Source organism: Gymnoscopelus microlampas (genome assembly GCF_963454915.1).
Source record: "Gymnoscopelus microlampas genome assembly, chromosome: 11".
In the NCBI taxonomy this organism is placed as follows: domain Eukaryota; kingdom Metazoa; phylum Chordata; class Actinopteri; order Myctophiformes; family Myctophidae; genus Gymnoscopelus; species Gymnoscopelus microlampas.
In genome coordinates this window covers 52,154,883-52,175,569 of record NC_139948.1, presented here as the reverse complement: position 1 = coordinate 52,175,569, position 20,687 = coordinate 52,154,883, and the positions used below count along the sequence as shown (strand labels likewise).

At 41.8% G+C, this 20,687-nt stretch overlaps 1 protein-coding gene across 1 annotated transcript in view; it reads right to left on the bottom strand.

The window, feature by feature from the left end:
- The window catches only part of abat (4-aminobutyrate aminotransferase), an 81,976-nt gene that overhangs the window by 2,345 nt on the left and 58,944 nt on the right, over positions 1–20,687 (bottom strand). Inside the window, exons 6-13 of the mRNA XM_084072484.1 lie at positions 11,197–11,246; positions 10,739–10,819; positions 9,152–9,244; positions 7,285–7,347; positions 6,458–6,521; positions 4,385–4,533; positions 3,944–4,081; positions 753–920 (exon numbers count right to left, since the gene is read on the bottom strand). Of these exons, the coding sequence (XP_083928610.1) occupies positions 753–920; positions 3,944–4,081; positions 4,385–4,533; positions 6,458–6,521; positions 7,285–7,347; positions 9,152–9,244; positions 10,739–10,819; positions 11,197–11,246 (806 nt within the window). The remainder of the gene's footprint in view (positions 1–752; positions 921–3,943; positions 4,082–4,384; positions 4,534–6,457; positions 6,522–7,284; positions 7,348–9,151; positions 9,245–10,738; positions 10,820–11,196; positions 11,247–20,687) is intronic.

Below are 20,687 nucleotides of genomic sequence, written 5' to 3'. Positions count from 1 at the left end.
AAAGTATTTATTTATTATTATGATTTAACATTATTATTATTAACATTAAAACACTTGGACCCGGAAGTTATTCTAGCGGGGCGCAACGTCACGTCTTAACAATCGAATTGTCATGTCTGTCTGGCAAGACTCATTAAAGCATCAAGGTCAAAGTTCAGTGGGGGAAGCGGCTTCACTATGTTTATGAAGTTATCATTGGTCACATGACTGTGGCAAATGGACAAACGTCAATCAACGAAACAATCAAACAAACAGTGACAGTATGCAGTGTGTTATGAACCTTCTCTAAACCAGTGGTTCTCAAACTTTTTCATGTCAAGGACCCCCAAATTGACACTTATTAGCCCGCGGACCCCCATTTGAAAAGATAAGCCAGGAACCCCAATAAGAGAAGGTTTTTATGGCTCTCTAGCAGTGATTCTCAACCATTTTAATTTCAAGGACCCCCAGTTTAACATGCATTAGGGCTACCGACCCCCATTTAATGGCATTTATACATCTGGGACCCCAATTCATATTGTAAAATCAATGTTAATGTAACTCTGAGAGTGTACAAATGGAACCAAATGGACCCGTTAGGGTCCATTTGGTTCCATTTGTACACTCTCAGAGTTACAGAACCATAAGGGTCCATTTGGTTCCTGTCCATCATTTAGCTGGGGACCCCCTGGAACCCCCTCAAGTACCCCTAGGGGTCCCCGGACCCCACTTTGAGAACCAATGCTCTAAACAGTATGCAGTGTGTTCTGAACCTTCTCAGACTGCAGCTCGTTCTTCATGTAGAATCCTCCGGTGAGGAGCTTCTTGCTGAAGGACACGATGTCGGCCGGGTCGTCCAGGCCCCAGTGCTCGTGGGCCCAGAACTTCCCCGTGGCTCCGCCTCCTGTCTGGACCTCGTCCACCAGGAACGCACAGCCATGCTGTGTTAAACACACAGAGGAGAAAAGAAAACGAAAAGAAACGTGAAACATTTAGATTTGCTGTTAAATAAAAAGATTTGCTGTTATTATTTTATTTTTTTATGTGGATAAAATGTTTGAACAATTTAACAATTTCTTCAAATGGGGGTCTAATGAATATACATTTTCGGGGGTCCTTAACCCATTAAGACCTGAGGCGATTCTTTAAAAAAATCTAAACAGTTTTTGGAAAAAAAGAATAAAAAAAAAAAAAAATCCAAATTTTTCAAAAATAGCAGATCTACAAGCTCATAGCACGGCACTCGGTGCCGCGATATGAGCTTGTAGATCTGCTATTTTTGACTGCTATAATGACTGCTATAATGTCTACTCTACCAACAGTAACGTGTAACCTGTCTCGACAACCTGTTACATTTCTTTGAACCACAAAGTGAGTAATTCAGATTTGATAAAAAATGTGAATGAATACATTTTCTTATCGAATCTTCTCACACCAAATCTGGAGTCTGCTCTACATTCTTTAAATGTGAAACTGAATTTGATACACTTATTCGTTTTAGCTCTTGCTCATTTGATTTTCCTATTTTGTCTCATCTGTTTAAGAAAGTAGGAAGCTGATATATGGAACTTTTACCTTAGCGCTAGGTATACTCTTAGTTGCTTGTTTTAGAAGAGAATGCACTTTAGACCTCTGGTGATTAGTAGTTTCGTTCCCTACATATGTTGAATGCACTTATTGTAAGTCGCTTTGGATATAAACGTCTGCTAAATCTCTCGCTAAATGTTATGTAATGCAGTGGTTCTCAAACTTTTTCAAGTCAGGGACCCCAAAAATGATATGTATTGTGCCGCGGACCCCCATCTCAAATATTTTGTTCCAGGGACCCCTAGATGCAAAGATTTGAGTTACAAATGTTTGCTTAAAAATATATATACATTCAATGGTTTGCACAAATGTTCATGATTTTTCAAAAATAGCAGATCTACAAGCTCATAGCGTGGCACTCGGTGCCGCGCTATGAGCGTGTATATCTGCTATTTTTGAATAGCCCAAAGTATAAAAAAAATGTATTGTGATGCTATATTAACACATTTAGCTGGGGACCCCCTGGAACCCCCCCAAGGACCCCTGGGGGTCCCCGGACCCCACTTTGAGAACCAATGATGTAATGTAATGTAATGTAATACATTTCCGTTCTAAAAGGCTTAATACGTATTGTCCCCGTGTGCACTAAACGCTGTACGGATTTCTACACAAATAAATAGTTTCCTCAATTTGTCCACTTTACATTTTTCCCCAAAAAGCTTCCATAAGGCATTTGAAATGAATCCCATTAGATGAAGTGTATCCACATTGAATGGAACCCCCGTCCTCTACATCAGTGGTTCTCAAACTTTTTCATGTCAAGGACCCCCAAATTGACACTTATTACCCCGCGGACCCATTTGAAAAGATAAGCCAGGGACACCAATAAGAGAAGATTTTTACGGCTCTCTCAACCATTTTCATTTCAAGGACCCCCAGTTTGACATGCATTAGGGCTACGGACCCCCATTTAATGGCATTTATATCTCTGGGACCCCAATTCATATTGTAAAACCAATGTTAATTTAACTCTGAGAGTGTACAAATGGAACCAAATGGACCCGTTTAGGGTCCATTTGGTTCCATGTGTACACTCTCAGAGTTACAGACCCATAAGGGTCCATTTGGTTCCTATCCATTATTTAGCTGGGGACCCCCTGGAACCCCCTCAAGGACCTCTGGGGGTCCCCGGACCCCACTTTGAGAACCAATGCTCTACATGACGGTGTTCATGGTGGTTTTATTACCTCTACATGACAGTGTTCAGGGTGGTTTTATTACCTCTACATGACAGTGTTCAGGGTGGTTTTATTACCTCTACATGACAGTGTTCAGGGTGGTTTTATTACCTCTACATGACGGTGTTCAGGGTGGTTTTATTACCTCTACATGACGGTGTTCAGGGTGGTTTTATTACCTCTACATGACAGTGTTCAGGGTGGTTTTATTACCTCTACATGACGGTGTTCAGGGTGGTTTTATTACCTCTACATGACGGTGTTCAGGGTGGTTTTATTACCTCTACATGACGATGTTCAGGGTGGTTTTATTACCTCTACATGACGGTGTTCAGGGTGGTTTTATTACCTCTACATGACAGTGTTCAGGGTGGTTTTATTACCTCTACATGACGGTGTTCAGGGTGGTTTTATTACCTCTACATGACGGTGTTCAGGGTGGTTTTATTACCTCTACATGACAGTGTTCAGGGTGGTTTTATTACCTCTACATGACAGTGTTCAGGGTGGTTTTATTACCTCTACATGACAGTGTTCAGGGTGGTTTTATTACCTCTACATGACAGTGTTCAGGGTGGTTTTATTACCTCTACATGACAGTGTTCAGGGTGGTTTTATTACCTCTACATGACAGTGTTCAGGGTGGTTTTATTACCTCTACATGACAGTGTTCAGGGTGGTTTTATTACCTCTACATGACGATGTTCAGGGTGGTTTTATTACCTCTACATGACAGTGTTCAGGGTGGTTTTATTACCTCTACATGACGGTGTTCAGGGTGGTTTTATTACCTCTACATGACAGTGTTCAGGGTGGTTTTATTACCTCTACATGACAGTGTTCAGGGTGGTTTTATTACCTCTACATGACAGTGTTCAGGGTGGTTTTATTACCTCTACATGACAGTGTTCAGGGTGGTTTTATTACCTCTACATGACAGTGTTCAGGGTGGTTTTATTACCTCTACATGACAGTGTTCAGGGTGGTTTTATTACCTCTACATGACAGTGTTCAGGGTGGTTTTATTACCTCTACATGACAGTGTTCAGGGTGGTTTTATTACCTCTACATGACGGTGTTCAGGGTGGTTTTATTACCTCTACATGACGGTGTTCAGGGTGGTTTTATTACCTCTACATGACGGTGTTCAGGGTGGTTTTATTACCTCTACATGACAGTGTTCAGGGTGGTTTTATTACCTTGGCGGCGACCTCACGGATGCCCTTGAAGAAGTTGGGACTGGCGTGGTTGTCTCCTCCCTCGGCCTGGATGGGCTCGATGATGATTCCTGCCACAGGCTTCCCCTTCTGTCTCCACTTCACGATCAGATCCTCCGTCTGTCTCACACACACACACACACACACACACACACACACACACACACACACACACACACACACACACACACACACACACATTTAATTTTATTTCATTACGTAAGAGAAGACATTCTATTATATGTAATGCATTTATATAGCCCTTTTTCATCCATGGTGCTTTACAATGTCCATTACACACACACGCGCGCACACACACACACACACACACACACACACACACACACACACACACACACACACACACACACACACACACACACACACACACACACACACACACACACACACACACGCACGCACCTCCTCCACACAGCGCGCCTCCTCCTGTGCGTTCTCCCGTTCGTACTGATCCAGCGGGTACTTGAGCTGGGGGAAGGGTGCGCTGGGCCAGTCGAAGGACGGGATGTCCACCTTGTGGATGGCCTTGGAGTGAGTGCTAGCCAGACAACCTGTACGGGCACCAAGCATTGTCTTAAAGGTAGCACCAAGCATTGTCTTAAAGGTAGCACCAAGCATTGTCTTAAAGGTAGCACCAAGCATTGTCTTAAAGGTAGCACCAAGCATTGTCTTAAAGGTAGCACCAAGCATTGTCTTAAAGGTAGCACCAAGCATTGGCTTAAAGGTAGCACCAAGCATTGTCTTAAAGCTAGCACCAAGCATTGTCTTAAAGGTAGCACCAAGCATTGTCTTAAAGGTAGGGTCAGTGATATGATTTAGTTAAAATGAGTGTTAAATAGCTCTATGTTCTCATAGAACTCATTGCTATAGATATTTGATCGATAACTCACCCCATGGAGACTTGTATTCATGGATATTTTGGGTTACTTTGTCTCATTCCTAATTCCTAATAATTTGATGACCGGCAGCGGTTCTGGTAGGAGACACAAAGATTCACCTTTGTGTCTCCTACCGGAACCGCTGCCTACTGGTCATCACATTATTGTCTTATAGGAATGAGACAAAAACAAAAAAATATCCATGAATTCAAGTCTCCATGGGGTGACTAATCCATAGAAAAAAAGGTGAAATAACCCTTTGAATAGCTCTATATTCTCATAAGACCACAATGGAAACAAGACCGCAAGGACTTTTTTGGACGTACATCTTAGACAAAGTGTTTGACTGTACATTTCTGCCTAATAAAATATTCAATCAATTAATAGTACTTGTTGCTATAGAGTGTTTGTTCAGTAACGGGGGTCTCCTCGTCTCTCCTTCTCTTTAGTAGGTCGGGATACCTATTCTATCCAATCCCATCTGGATTAACTTAGATTATAACTTGGAAGTGATGACACAAAGATCAGACCAAATTAAAACTGGAACACCATAAAAATTGAAGCTGATGGATGGCTACTCTCTCCTGATTGGATAACATTTGCAACCCACCTGACAATGTGTTTAATAAAGAGCTGGAGAGACACGGAGACTCCTGTTACTGAACAAACACTCTATAGTAATGATTACTATCACAATATAGAGCTATTTAACACTGTTACTGAACAAACACTCTATAGCAATGATTACTATCAGAATATAGTGCTATTTAACACTGTTACTGAACAAACACTCTATAGTAATGATTACTATCACAATATAGAGCTTTAACTTTAAAACATTTTTTTTTGTGACCAAAACATACCAATGAATTGCTCATGTTACATCAGCGATTGCATAATTGTTTTGTTTTTTTTAAATTAGCGCCAGACCAATATATTATATACATTATTTATCAGACATATTTGCTTCTTGTGAAAGCAGACAATATGACAGTTAGGTGGCCAAGCATTCAGTAAATGTAATTGATGCAGTAGGCCTACAGTAGAACATTGTGGCAGTTGCGTGTGGTGGCAGGGAAGAGCCACAGGGTGGCACTGTGCCACAGCAGTTAATAATTTGAGATTTCCAATCTGACAGACTTAACCAGAGCAATTTCTGTTGAATAAGCAGTTGATCATTGTAAACTACATAGAAACATTGTTTCTCTGGAACATGTTACAGACATAAATAAACTGCACTTTGTGACAGATGCTGAAAACAAATTTTGAGTTTTAAGTAAGAAAACAGGAGTGTGTTTAGGACCGGTGTTAAATTGGTGTTTGGCCTAACAGGACTACACTATGAACTGACAAACTGGAGAGCATTCCAGTGGTTTCTCAAAGTGGGGTCCAGGGACCCTTGGGGTTCATTGAGGGGGTTCATAATGGACTCTTGGAGGTCTGTAACTCTCAGAGTGTACAAATGGTCCATTTGTACACTCTGAGTTATGGGGGTTCTTAAAAAAAGGTTTGAGAACGACTTCCCCATGAAGCCACTGGTCTCTCCAGATTACAGACAGACAGACAGACAGACAGACAGACAGACAGACAGACTCACCCAGTGTTCTGCCATGGAAGCCCCCCATGAAGGAGAGGATACTGAGCTCAGGGCAACCTGGAGCCTGGAATAGAGAGACAGACAATGATATAGATTTATATTCATATTCATATGAAGTGTTGAGGCAGCTGGGATGAGGATGAGCAGCTCTACATCCTCCATTTCAAACTGTTATTTAAGCTCTAAAGGCACTAAGGTTAGTTACCCTCATTCACAGTGACGACGAAGGCAAACCAAAGAAAAACAACAGCTCTTGCAGCTGTTTCTTGCTGTTTTCTTTAGAACCCATTCTTGAGAATTGGGACAAAACATTTATTTTTCTTTATTTTTTATATATATTCTTCAATCATGCCGGGAAAAGCTGTTTTAAAAGATCAAAGTGTTGACTATTAAACCATGTAATGGGCCAACCTCCCACAGTTTCCAGCAGATCTACAAGCTCATAGCGCGGCAATCGGTGCCGTGCTTTGAGCTTGTACTGTAGATCTGCTATTTTTGAACAGCCAAAGCAATCTAGAGTGACACAGATGCCTTCCCGGATTGAATGGGTTAAGGCTGTCCAGGCAGCGAGTGGCCTTAGTACCACACGTTAGTCAGAATTGACCATGGTTGATTGGTTCCACAGGGCAGACAGAGGAGCAGGTGGTGGGATCATATCTCCACACTGGCCTGGGAACACCTCAAGACCCCCCCAGGCAGAGGAAGGGGAAGTCTGGGCCTCTCTGCTGGAACTGCTACCTCCGAGCTAGGTGACCCGTGACTTGCATGCGCGCGTGTGTGTGTGTGTGTGTGTGTGTGTGCGTGTGTGCGTGAAGCATGCAACTCACCTGGTTGGTCATGCATGAGTCCAGCTCTAATTCAGTGGGTTCACCGTGCCCTCGTTCCTTATTCTACAACAAAACACACACATTTGAATTAATTTATTTGGATCTGCACAAAAAGCCCAATACATGATAGATCCAAACATTGATCAGAAGAAGGTTACATTATACGGTCAATCCAGATACACCTGCTGCACATGCTTATTATCACACAGAGGGAAAAAAATAACACATACTACTACTAGGCTATATACAGAAATTTGACAGATGTTTTTTTGTTGTTGTTTTTTTTCACTCAAGGATAAATGAAACATGGCCTTCTCCAGATAGACAGACTGCCCATCATAGCTGAGACAGAACAGTAGTTAGACAACTTTTTTGCATTTGTCTTTTGCAATCCTCCCAATTGCAGGCCACAGAGCACAAGTTTCTGAACGTGGCCCAGACTCCAAAACACAAAGACAATGGCCCTCATTTATCAACGGAGCGTATAAACCGGTGCATATTTTTCCATATATTCGGCCGTACACCAACGTCGAAGTCACATTTATCAACGCATCCTACACAGCTGATCCCAGCGTACATTTGGTCCCAGTGTTGATAAATCTGACGTCTGAAAACGAGCGTCATTTAAATAACACGCCCTTAAATATTATCGAAACACCCCGATTTTACGACATGAAGAACCAGAATACGACCAAAGAAAGAGCTTAGCCGGCTCGCCTCGCCTCGCTGCCTGTTAAGTCACATAAACACACCCCACACACACCACACACACACACAGGCACGCACGCACACATGCACACGCCCCCCTCTCTCTCTCGCTCTCTCACACACACACACATGCGCCCAACTGCGTCTTTCATAATCCGTTACGGTGCAATCTTTGTCAGTCAGTAGGCTTGTAGCCTACATGAATGACATATTATGATAGGCCTACAAATCACATCGCCATGAATGGAATACGTTTGTATATTTATTTACCCCATACCGAGCAGTGCGCGTTCGATAGTTACACTAAAGCAGTTATATTCCCCATGAGACTCGGGCGGTCTGCAGACTGCAGTGATCCCGTGCCGCCACCCACGTTATAAGAGATTGGATCGTCAGGTTTATATCCTTAACCTAGCCAGGTTGTAGCCTATATAACTCTCTATGACATAACTCCATACCATAGGACAAGCTACTGTAAGTTTGTAGACCTCACTGTCCCGACCGCGCGACTCCCGACGCAAAATCGCTCGTTATTTTGAAAATAGCAGATCTACAAGCTCACAACGCTTCGCGATGCGACGCTGGCTTGTGAGCTTGTAGATTTGCTATTTTCAATGCAGCCAGATCTACAATCTTATCTGAATGACTGTTAAAGCAGTTTGTTTAAATTAATTTATAATGTTATATTTTCACAGCAATTATTTATTAGTGTAGATATACATTTTGGAGTGGATGTGTCCAGATGCCTGTCAGACAGTCAGACAATGCTGCTCAGCAGGTCTAGAATGGAATAAACGGGCGCAGCCAACGTCAACAACTGGTCTCGACCAGACGTGAGATCTCAGCGTAAAGTAGGATGAAGCCCACGCCAGGATATATTGATAAATGCCGAAAGGTGCGGTGATCACGCCGTACGCTCATTATTCGGGCTGCACCGCGTTGATAAATGAGGGCCAATAAGTTGACAGTTTTATCCCACGGCCATAATATGTTCCACACACACACACATACACACACACACACGCACGCACGCACGCACATGTCAATGTTTTGTAGCAACACGTTGCTGTTTACATATGGATATAGTTGGATGGTTGAAATAAAGATGGAGGCATGGATACACCCCTCGGATCAACATACTCATACTCAGATTACTCACCCTGTACCAGATGAAGATGGCTTTGTAGGCGTTCTCGTTGGAGCAGGAGCCACAGGCCATGGTCTGGACCCGACTCATCCCTCTGGGAGCCACCTGGAGGAGAGGAGGAGGTGAAGAGGAGGAGGAGGAGCAGAGAACATTTGATGCATTTGATGTTTTACCTTGTGTTTACCAGTGGTGGAAAAAGTACTCACATTTATTACTTAAGTAAAAGTATCAATACTGCAATGTAGAAATACTCTTTGTAAAAGTCACCAGTAAAAGTCTGGAATTCAAAATGTGCTTGAGTGAAAGTACAAAAGTATTGGTATCAAAATGTACTTAAAGTACCAAAAGTAGAAAGTACTCCCCGTGGGGAAATTTGTCTTCACTGTAATGTACAGTCAGTGAAGACAAATTTCCCCACGGGGACCAATAAATCTAATCTAATCTAATCTCATTATGCAGAATGTCCCATTTCACAAGTATAAATCAAATGTATGTATAAAATGTATAAAAAAATCTTTTGGAAATAGATCTACAAGCTCGACGCATTGTGAGCTTGTAGATCGGCTATTTTAAATGGCAGAAATGTACTGTATATAGGGGCTGAAGTGGTTACTGTATGTTTTTTGTTTTCAAATAATTGTAGTGGAGTAAAAGTACAATATTTGCCTCTGAGATGTAGTGGAGTAGAAGTACTGAACATTGGAAATACTCCACTAAAGTAAACATACCTCAGAATTGTACTTAAGTGCCGTACTTGAGTACTTGAGTTTGTGTCTGTGAGACAAAGATTATGTTTGCCTTAAAACTTATTGTGCAACATGCACCCTCCACCAGGAAACAGCTGTGATCCTTTGCTATTCGTTATACCACAAAGTATACAGTATGGGGCTGAAGTAGTTAGGATTCGGGGCAGTGTTGATTTTGACAGAAAATTTTGATAGTCTTTTGAATCAAATTCCATTTAGTTTTGGTCATCCGAAACGTTTTAGTTTTGGTCTAGTTTTAGTCGATTGAATATAAGATTTTAGTCGACTAAATCTACAGTTGATTTAGTTGAATAAAATGTATGTTGGCGGTGCCTTGATGGTGTCGTAATGGCTGATTTTACACTTGGTTGCATGCTGAAAATAGCCGATCTACAAGCTCACAGCACGTCGCGGCGTGACGCGCTGTGAGCTTGTAGATCTGTTATTTTCAGAGCGTAACACCCGAGTGCAACCAAACATAAAATGGCTTGTCTTTTAGTTCTACTGGATCTCTTCTCCACTAGATCCCTCACTAACATTTTAGTCTAGTTCTTATTTGTTGACGAAATTGTCAATATATTTAGTCTTAGTTTAGTCATCATAGCTGAGTTTTTATTTAGTTTTCGTCAGTGAAAAAAGGTAGACGACGAACATTTTTCGTCACAATTTTAGACGACGAAATCAACACTGCTTAAGTAGTTAGGATTCGGGGGCTATAACAGAGGTTGTGTGCGTCCGTGCGTGCGTGCAACGTGTGTGTGTGTGTGTGTGTGTGTGTGTGTGTGTGTGTGTGTGTGTGTGTGTGTGTGTGTGTGTGTGTGTGTGTGTGTGTGTGTGTGTGTGTTTTACTGACCGACATAAGACTTTCTGAGAGTTTGTCTGGAAAGCTCTCAGGTGGCATGATGCCAAGAGCTGGACGATTCACGAAAGCACTCTGAAAGAAAAACACACGAAAAACACAGACAGTGAGAGACAACAGTGGACAAACTGACATAATAGTTATTATGAAACACGTTCTATCTGCATCATTGTCATACATGGGCGGTGACTTGATTCTGATATGTGCATTGCTTCACTACCTGCATGCAGCCGAGGCATGTAGCAGACACACACACGCACGCACGCACGCACGCACGCACGCACGCACGCACGCACGCACGCACGCACGCACGCACGCACGCACACACACACACACACACACACAAACACACACTCACCGGTTGACTGAGTACAAGTGGAATTGGACAAGCTTCTCTTGCTATAAATACTGACTCTGATGGTGTGTTTTAGGGGGAGATAATGATGACATACCAGATTGCTGGGATCGGCCATTACTTGCAGGAGGCTGGGATGATTGTAACCTGAGAGAGAGAGAGAGAGAGAGAGAGAGAGAGAGAGAGAGAGAGAGAGAGAGAGAGAGAGAGACATCGTCACTTCTCTGTTGAGCTGCTGTGACTGATATCAGAGTCCATGTGCATTTTAAATGTGCACATGATTGATTTGAAGTTCTTTATTAAGAAAGACATGGAAAAAGTACATGGAAGCACAGTTCCTCTATTGCCTCTATTGCAATTATCATTCAATTATTGCATTGCTCAAAAAAGCACACAATGTCTTATTTAAAATAAGGTCCCCACGCACTCAAATCATGATGACATGTAAGAAAACAGACAGATAAAAAAAACACACATGAAACGTGAAACGCTGAAGTGAAAACAATAGGAGGTAAATCATTGCATCATCATAACACAAGTAATTGTACTCCGGTGTGGCAGTGGTAAAGAGTACTGTCTACCACCGCATGGTCTAGGGCAGGGGTCTTCAACAGGGGGTCCGGGACCCCTAGGGCATCCTCAGAGTTACTACAGGGGGTCCGCCAAATCTTTTGTTTGATATGATTTTCCTTTTTACCATAACCACTCGAACCCTAGCATCCCCTTCTCTGAGGAGAACTTTAGCGTAAAATAGCCGATCTACAAGCTCACAACGCCTCGCGCTGCGAGGCGTTGTGAGCTTGTAGATCGGCTATTTTTGGCAAAGAGGTATAGGTGTAGAGGAAAAAAAAACAGACCAAGTAAACAAAAAAAATATATAATCTGAAACACAATTTTATACAATATAGAGGGGGGTCCCTGCTTCATCTCTCTCTCAGCTAGGGGGTCCTTGGCCTGAAAACGTTGAAGACCCCTGGTCTAGGGGTTTGAATCCATCACGGAGAATCTGGTTTAGCCGAGCGTCTATATGAACAACACAATGGAATGGACTGGGTTTGGGGTTGACTTAAATCAGATTAGTCTCAAACCGCCCTGTGTGTGAATAAAGGACGTGGTGATTGTTCTGGTGAATTTACATTCAGCGAGTGGACGTGTTGATGGAGCTTTTATTGTGGAGGAGAGTACAGAGGTCTTCAACAGGGGGTCCGGGACCCATAGGGGGTCCTCAGAGCTACTATAGGGGGTCCGCCAAATCTTTGTGTGATAGGATTTCGTTTTTTTTATATTAACCACTTGAACCCTAGAATTCCTTTTCTGAGGGGAACATTAGCCAAAAATAGCAGGCTCGCGCTGCGAGGCGTTGAGAGCTTGTAGATCTGCTATTTTTGGCAAAGAGGCTATAGGTGTAGAGGGAAAAAAGAGCAGACTAAGTAAAAAAAAAAAACGTTAATCTGAAACACAATTTTATACAATACAGAGGGGGGTCCCTGCTTCATCTCTCTCTCAGCTAGGGGGTCCTTGGCCTGAACACGTTGAAGACCCCTGGCCTAGTAAATCCTGACCTAAGTTTACTGAAAAACTTCAAATATGTATATATTAAATATATATATATATATATATATATATATATATATATATATATATATGTTGCTATATACTGTACATAGCAACAAGAACCCTAAAAGGAGTTCCCGTCCTGAAAGGTATGGTTACAAATAGGGGTTCCCTCCCAAAATGGGTTAATCCAAGCACTGCTTAACCACGTGAACTAGCTCTGTATACTTAGTTGTATGACAACTAAGGGAAAATGAACATTCTGAAAAGTGTTTAAAGTTAGAGAAATCCAGAGTCATGATGACCACCTCTTCTGTGTTGAGTCTAGTTATAGTTGCATAATGTGTGGTTATGTTTCATGTGTCTCATCATTCATAGTTCCTCTATTTCATTCCTTCAAACTTCAGAACATAAAGTTGACCCGTTGTTGCTCTTTGAGGCGATTATAAGACGCATTATGTAAAGCTTATGTAGCCAGCTTACATAAAATATCTGCAGTGCTATAGCCTGCTTCCACCAGCAGAGGGCACTAGGCTCAACGACAATGCATAGCATGGTGCATGTCTCTGATTGTAATGGGATGTTAACACTGGACTGCTTTAGGAACTAAAGCATAGTCAACACTGTTAAAGCTGCCATCCGTAACTTTATGAATAAAAGGTTAGTATAAGCAAGCTCTGTGGTAAAGCATGTTAATACTGAAATAACTAGCAGTACATCTGCAGGTTTTGGAGGTGGACTCTGTACTCTTCCATTGACAAGTGTAGACCCTGGTGTCGGATAGAACACATACTGTAAGTAGCACTGCCTCAAGCTCATAATAACAATATTTGTGGGGAATAGATTCCCACTTGCATAAGCGGTAGATGTTTGGACTCGCACGTGGGAGAGCATGGGTTTGAATCCCAGGCAGAACATAAAACGTACAGATTTCAGCTTAGCGTCAATACATCCTATCGCTACTATCTATGTCTGTAGATCTTGAAATCAAAAGAAAGGTAAAAAAGAAAGAAAAAAGAACACAACAATATGAGCTGAGAGTGCATGTAGTGTACGGTATTTAACCAGTTTAAGGAACTGAACAACAATATAGTTCATTTCCATACATTTCACAACAATTACCCAAAAAGTACTCAAATGTTTTACTTAAGTAAAAGTATCAATACTGCAATGTATAAATATACTCTGTTACAAGTAAAAGTCTGGAATTCAAAATTTACTTGAGTACAAGTACAAAATTATTGGTATCAGAATGTACCTAAAGTAGCAAAAGTAGAAATTACTCATTATGCAGAATGTCCCATTTCACAAGCTAAAAAAATAGAAAAAAAATCTCTAAAAATCTTATGAAAATAGCAGATCTACAAGCTCACAATGCGTCACATTGTGAGCTTGTAGATCTGCTATTTTCAAATGGCCACTATGTATATAGGGCTGAAGTGGTTAATGTATGTTTTGTAATAGTACAGTACTTGAGTAAATGTACTTAGTTACTTGACACCACTGCAATTACAAAACACGGACATGACCAAATGTATTGTCTATAACGCCACAGTTTCCCCAGCAGAGATACACACGTTGTCAAATAAACAAATGAACAGATCTGTCGTTTGGTCTGGCCTTTGGGTGAACAATGCAAATTCTACTCCCACAACCAGGAGGATGAAAATGAAAGCCATTGAGTCTGTGTGGAAAGAATGCAAAAACAACACATTTCCCTGTGTGCTACTTTACAACCACGACCCACATTATATAGTCTACACAACCTCTTCAAACTAGTGCCATGCATGCACTCCAACCCATAACCCTTATCTCTCATGTTTACAGAGATGAGGGAAACGGCACTAAGCATTATTTTATCAAGATCTCTGCCCTCTAATAAGAGATAAGATAAGACTTCATGTATTGTCCCCAATGGACACATACAGTATCTATACTGTTAAAAATACAATAAAACAAATTGCATAGAGCATCCATACATATACACAGACTGTCACCATACTGCACGCACACATGCACGGTGCCTACAGTACCGTGTACACATGCACAGATCGCACAACATACATGTAGTCATCATAATAGTGTACCTGCTCATCTCCCTACCTCACCATGTCATTTTTTTTTAACTTACAAATGTTCTGTATGGTTTTTCTGTTTGTATGTGGCTCAATTGTTGATTTTTTTGTGTGTGTATGTAATCTCGACAGCATTGCAAATGAGGGTGAACCTCAATGCTCTTTTCGAGAATAAATAAAGGTTTCAATCAATCATAATATAGTGTACGGTGGTTTTCAACCTTTTTCCTATCAAGGTCCATTATGTATGTATTGGGCATTTCAACCACCGTTCATTCAACAGTTAGACTCTCAGACCCAAGAATTAGAATATTGTGTTGTCGTTGGATAAGATTTTGTCCACAATTTCAACAGGCAAACGTTGGATCAACATGTTATACAAAATCAATTCTTTAATTCAGTAATGCAGATGTTTACAATAATGTCACTCTTGAGAGCGTGAATTGAAAACTCATTTTCATTTTACGCCCCCAAGAGTTAATCTATAAGGGTTTCCATTGTGGACCATTGTACTCAATTCATCAGTAGACATGGCTCTTTGTGTTTGGGTTTGGGATACGGAACCGGATTTAAACATTGAGGAAGCGGAATGGGTTCCATATCACATCTGGAACTGTTTCTGGAGCTGGTTTTAATCACACTGTCAGAGCTGGTATAATGTGGACTTCAACGTCTACTACATAATTACAATACTTATACTGGTGGTTCTCAAACGTCCTTATTTCATAGGACCACGGTAACTGTGAGAGCGTACACATGGAACGGTTCCATTTGAACACTCTCAGAGTTACAGACATGTAAAGGTCTAAATATTACAAAAACGTAAATGAAGTTCACGATCACAACACCAGAGGCAGCTCCACTGATCATGTCCAACCCAGATTTGGCTCAACAAAGGGAATGAACTCGTTCTCATGCTATGCAACAACAATGTGGAATGCCCTACCAAAAGGAGTAAAGGAGTGTATACTTTCAAAACTGCCCTAAAGAGACACCTTCAGGAGGCTGACATTCCAAACTGGCCCCTGTCTAAGTCTTAACCTAACCCTGCCCTCCCCCCTCCTCCTCGAACTGTTATTGTCTCCGCCAGGCCGAAAGGCATGGCGAGAGAGTATGTTTTCCACCCCGTCCGTCCGTCCGTGTGTGTGTGTGTCCGTGTGTCCGTGTGTCCGTGTGTCCGTCCGTCCTGTCTGTGTGTTACCAGCTAATCTCTGGCACCGTTGGCCCGTTCGCTCCCAAACTGTGCACACACACTCCCTGGATGCCAATTCAGAACCTCTGCCCCACTTGTTTCACATGGGCCTGTTATAGCGCCACCAGGAGGCCGATTAGTGCAAAACCCATTTTTTTACATTACTCCTACAGATTTTATCCAAACGTCATGCAAATCGGTACACAGTATCTCTACAGTCATGTGATCAACACGGATCTGGCCGATTTCCCATATTCCATCCTCATTGCCTATGGTTGGCTTCCAAAGTTTGCAGGATTGGTCCGTTTTGAACAAAAAGCCTCAAACTATGCACGCAGCTTGCGATTTCCGTGGAATTTCACACGCACATTCCCACTAGGCCGAGGAAGAAATGCCACCCTTTTCACATTGGCCTGTTATAGCGCCACCAGCAGGTCTAATTTAGCAAAACACATTTTTGGAACAAAATGCCTCAAATCATGAATGCAGTGTCCCATTGCTGTGAAAGACCTAAGAATAAATGGCACCCTTTTCACATTGGCCTATTATAGCGCCACCAGGAGGCCAGAATAACGTACCTGACCTGGCGGAGACCTGTGCTCCGAGGAGCACTTTTTCTAGTTGTACATATTTCTTGTTTTACAGAGAGAGAGAGAGAGAGAGAGAGAGAGAGAGAGAGAGAGAGATACCACAGTGTTGTTGTAACACAGTGAGTGCAAAGGTGATATGAATTAGTAATAAGGAGGGGAAATGCGTGGGTGTGAAAGTATTGTGGGTGAAAGCATTGAGCGATAGGAAGTTACTCAACCGGAGAATGTCAGCTTTCTAGGAACGCTGTCAACTTTAACTGCATGAGTTGACCTTCATTATTAAGTTACATCACTTTAACAACTAAGACTGAGCAGTGTCTCTACCACACTTACAGAGAGAGAGAGAGAGAGAGAGAGAGAGAGAGAGAGAGAGAGAGAGAGAGAGAGAGAGAGAGAGGAAATACGCCTGGAGCTTTGGATTCCAGTAGAGGCCATGTTGTATGCTGGAGGGGCAAATCTGTCTGCCTGTCTGCCACAACACACACGCACACGCACACGCACACGCACACACGCATGCGTTCATACTCATTACAGTATGGCTTTATCTCAAGGTTCCAGGTCCTCTCACTACACAGTGATACAGAGAGAGAGAGAGAGAGAGAGAGAGAGAGAGAGAGAGAGAGAGAGCGAGAGAGCGAGACAGAGAGAGAGAGAGAAAGAGCGAGAGAGAGAGAGAGAGAGAGAGAGAGAGACAGAGAGAGAGAGAGAGAGACAGAGAGAGAGAGAGAGAGAAAGAGAGAGAGAGAGAGAAAGAGAGAAAGAGAGAGGGAGAGAAAGAGAGAGAGAGAGAGAGAGAGAGAGAGAGAGAGAGAGAGAGAGAGAGAGAGAGAGAGAGAGAGAGAATTGAAAGAGTGTAAGACGGCGTGAAAATGTCAGATACAAACAACAGACAGAGCAATACAAAGACTACACATGGCACAGACACAGGTACTGTACAGTACTGTTAATAAACGGTCTGTAGAGTCATTATATTCTCTGTTGATAGACTGTACATGTGTAACATGGTTAATTCCATTATCATTTATATTTTTCGTTACATTCACAGGTAGCATCTATAAGTTGTTTCTCAGGTCCCCTTGCTTTAACATCATTTTGGGGGTCCTTGACATGGAAAACGTTGGAGCACCACTGATATAGCAACACACTGTTAGGATTTAGAATACATTTTTGTATGTATTTGGCCGCAGACCCCCATCTCAAAATGTTTTGTTCCAGGAATAATAATGAATTGAAAACATAACAACATCACTGTGTACATGAATTAGATATTTATTAGATATTACATTGATTTTATAGGTATTTTATTTGATTAGATATGTGATGTTGTTACCTGACAATTAGTTGACTCTTGGTGAAAATATATGGTACCGCATATGTCGGTATCGGTTGATATCGGAATCGTAAATGAAGAGTTGGACAATATCGGAATATCGAATATTGGCAAAAAAGTCAATATCGAACATCCCTAACAATAAGTTTATTATTTTTTAAATCTAAAAGTCACCTTTAGACTGGTCATTTTACATGTCTGTTTTTATTAGTACTATAGAAGTGAAGTGAACCACCACGGGGCAATTGTGGCACGAGGGCAGATTTTGGCCTGTAGCTTCCTTCCTAAAACGTACCATTTATGGTCCTTAATAGTCATGTGAAATTAATACATTGAAGTTTTATGAGTATAATGAGGATAATGTATCAGTAGCATGTGTACTGTGTAGTGTAAGGATTCCTCACTGCTTATTCTTTGTGAATTAAACATAATAACAATACAGTGCATGTGGAAAAAAGGCTGAATTGTTTTTGTTTAGTTCACACTGCCAACAACACAATACAATTGATATTGCACTGTAGTTAAATACAATGTTATCTGTGTTATGGTCCAAAGGTACTGTACAGTCTGATAGCTGCCCTAAGGTTATTTTCATATTGTCACATAATTAGTCCATGGATATGGATATACTGTATCCATTCTATACTCATTGGCAATTGCAGAAGAATTCTGCAATTATACTATATTGTTACTATGGTTGTGTATATCTAACTTTTACATTTTACCATGACTTGTAGTACATATACTGTACACTACATTATGATATGACATGATATTTGGTAGCCTTTAGCAGCCAACGATGTCTCAAGGCCTGATAGCTATTGTTTATGTTACAAAAGAAGCGAAAATAGCCGATCTACAAGCTCAAAACGCGTCGCATGCGACGCGTTTTGAGCTTGTAGATCGGCTATTTTCGCTACTTTTCTGTGACATAGAATGGCGAAGTACGGCATTAATTTATGAAAAATGTTAACTTACAGAGATAAGAGGTGTCTGCACGTCAGTATATGCAACGTGGCCCTCTGGAGTGAGTGTGGAAATATATAGTGGTCCTCTACATCATCAAAGTTGCATCACCCCTGAGCTACAGTATAACTATTGTCTGAGCCCTGAGCTCGTAGGCAGAACTACCTTCTTATACCACCACCAACATGAGTGTTATTTTACTTCTCCCCATGATATCATGTGCATTGACCCATTCAATCCTCCGGGAACGCATCTCTGTCATTTTAGATTTATTTGGCTATTCAAAAATAGCAGATATACAAGTTCATAGCGCGGTGAGCTTGTAGATCTGCTATTTCATTTTTTTTTATCGTGAAAAGTTGTGCAAATCTTTTGATATAATTCCTACAGATATCTTCTAAATCCCCCATGTTTTGTTCCAGGAACCCCCCCCCCCAGAAGCAAAGATTTGAGTTACAGAACCTGGCGTGTGCCAGATTTTGTGAGAGAAACAAGCAACCAGCGTCATGTCGTTCTGTACGAACGGTAGCTCATGCGGGACATTCAGCGCATGTTTGAGTATCATGAGACTCCACCATGAGTAGTTGTAGAAAAAACAACAACTTTGCATCGGTTAAAATAGACGATTTTCACTCTTACACACGTCTCCCATTATGCCGCTGCAAGGGGTCTGCAGAATGGACAACAGGGGCAGATCTGGAAATATTCAACGTTCCTTTGTATGTTGGTGAGTGATTAGCAACACATCAAACATACAACCTAAAATGACCGGCACTCTCCTTTAAAGCACCTTACTAGAGTCTCAGCAGAGGTAGTTTCTCTCTATCTCAAAATATGAGCATATAATACGAAGCAGACTGCCGCATGGACTTAGTAAATGGTCTCCATTTAGACACAGCAGTGTCCTTTATCCCAAGCGCTAAATACATTCACACATTCACACAGCAGCAACAGAGGCAAGGCACCAACCTTCTCATCGGATGGAGCAGATAGGGGTTGAGGGTCTTGCATGCTATAGGACACTGGTTCTGTGGGTCCGGGGACCCCCAGGGGTCCTTGAGGGAGTTCCAGGGGGTCCCCAGCTAAATGATAGATTAGGCACCAAATGGACCCTTATGGGTCTGTAACTCTGAGAGTGTACAAATGGAACCCAGAGTTAAATTGACATAGATTTTGCAATATAAATTGCGGTCCAGGTGATAGAAATGCCATTAAATGGGGGTCTGTAGTCTAATGCATGTCAAACTGGGGGTCCTTGAAAATAAAATGGTTGAGAATCACTGCTAGAGCTGTAAAAAATCTTCTCTTATGGGGGTCCCTGGCATATCTTTTGAAATGGGGGTCAGTGGGCTAATAAGTGTCAATTTGGGGGTCATTGACATGAAAAGTTTGAGAACCACTGCTATAGGAGGAGTGGGAATTGAATCAGGAAACTTGTGGTTCCAACTTCCAAGATAACCGCTCTAAACACCTGGGCCACCCATTTTTGAGGGGTTTTTTTGTGGCTTTTTCTGCCTGTATTGGATAGTATTAGTGAAGAGAGACAGGAAACGGGGAGAGAGACACGGGGAATGACACGTAGCAAAGGCCGTTGGGCTCGGGACTCAGATCATTTCTTTCCACAGACAATCTTAAAACTGTTGTGAATGCTCTAATATATTCTCGCCTTGATTACTGTAATGCATTATACTCTGGTCTCAGCCAAAACCTTATACATCGTCTGCAACTGGTTCAAAATGCAGCAGCTAGGCTCATCATTGGTACCAGGAGACTTGATCACATAACCCCTGTTTTAGCTGCACTTAACTGGCTGCCAGTCGCCTTCAGGATTGATTTTAAGATTTTACTGCTAACTTTTAAAGCTCTTAATGGTCTAGCTCC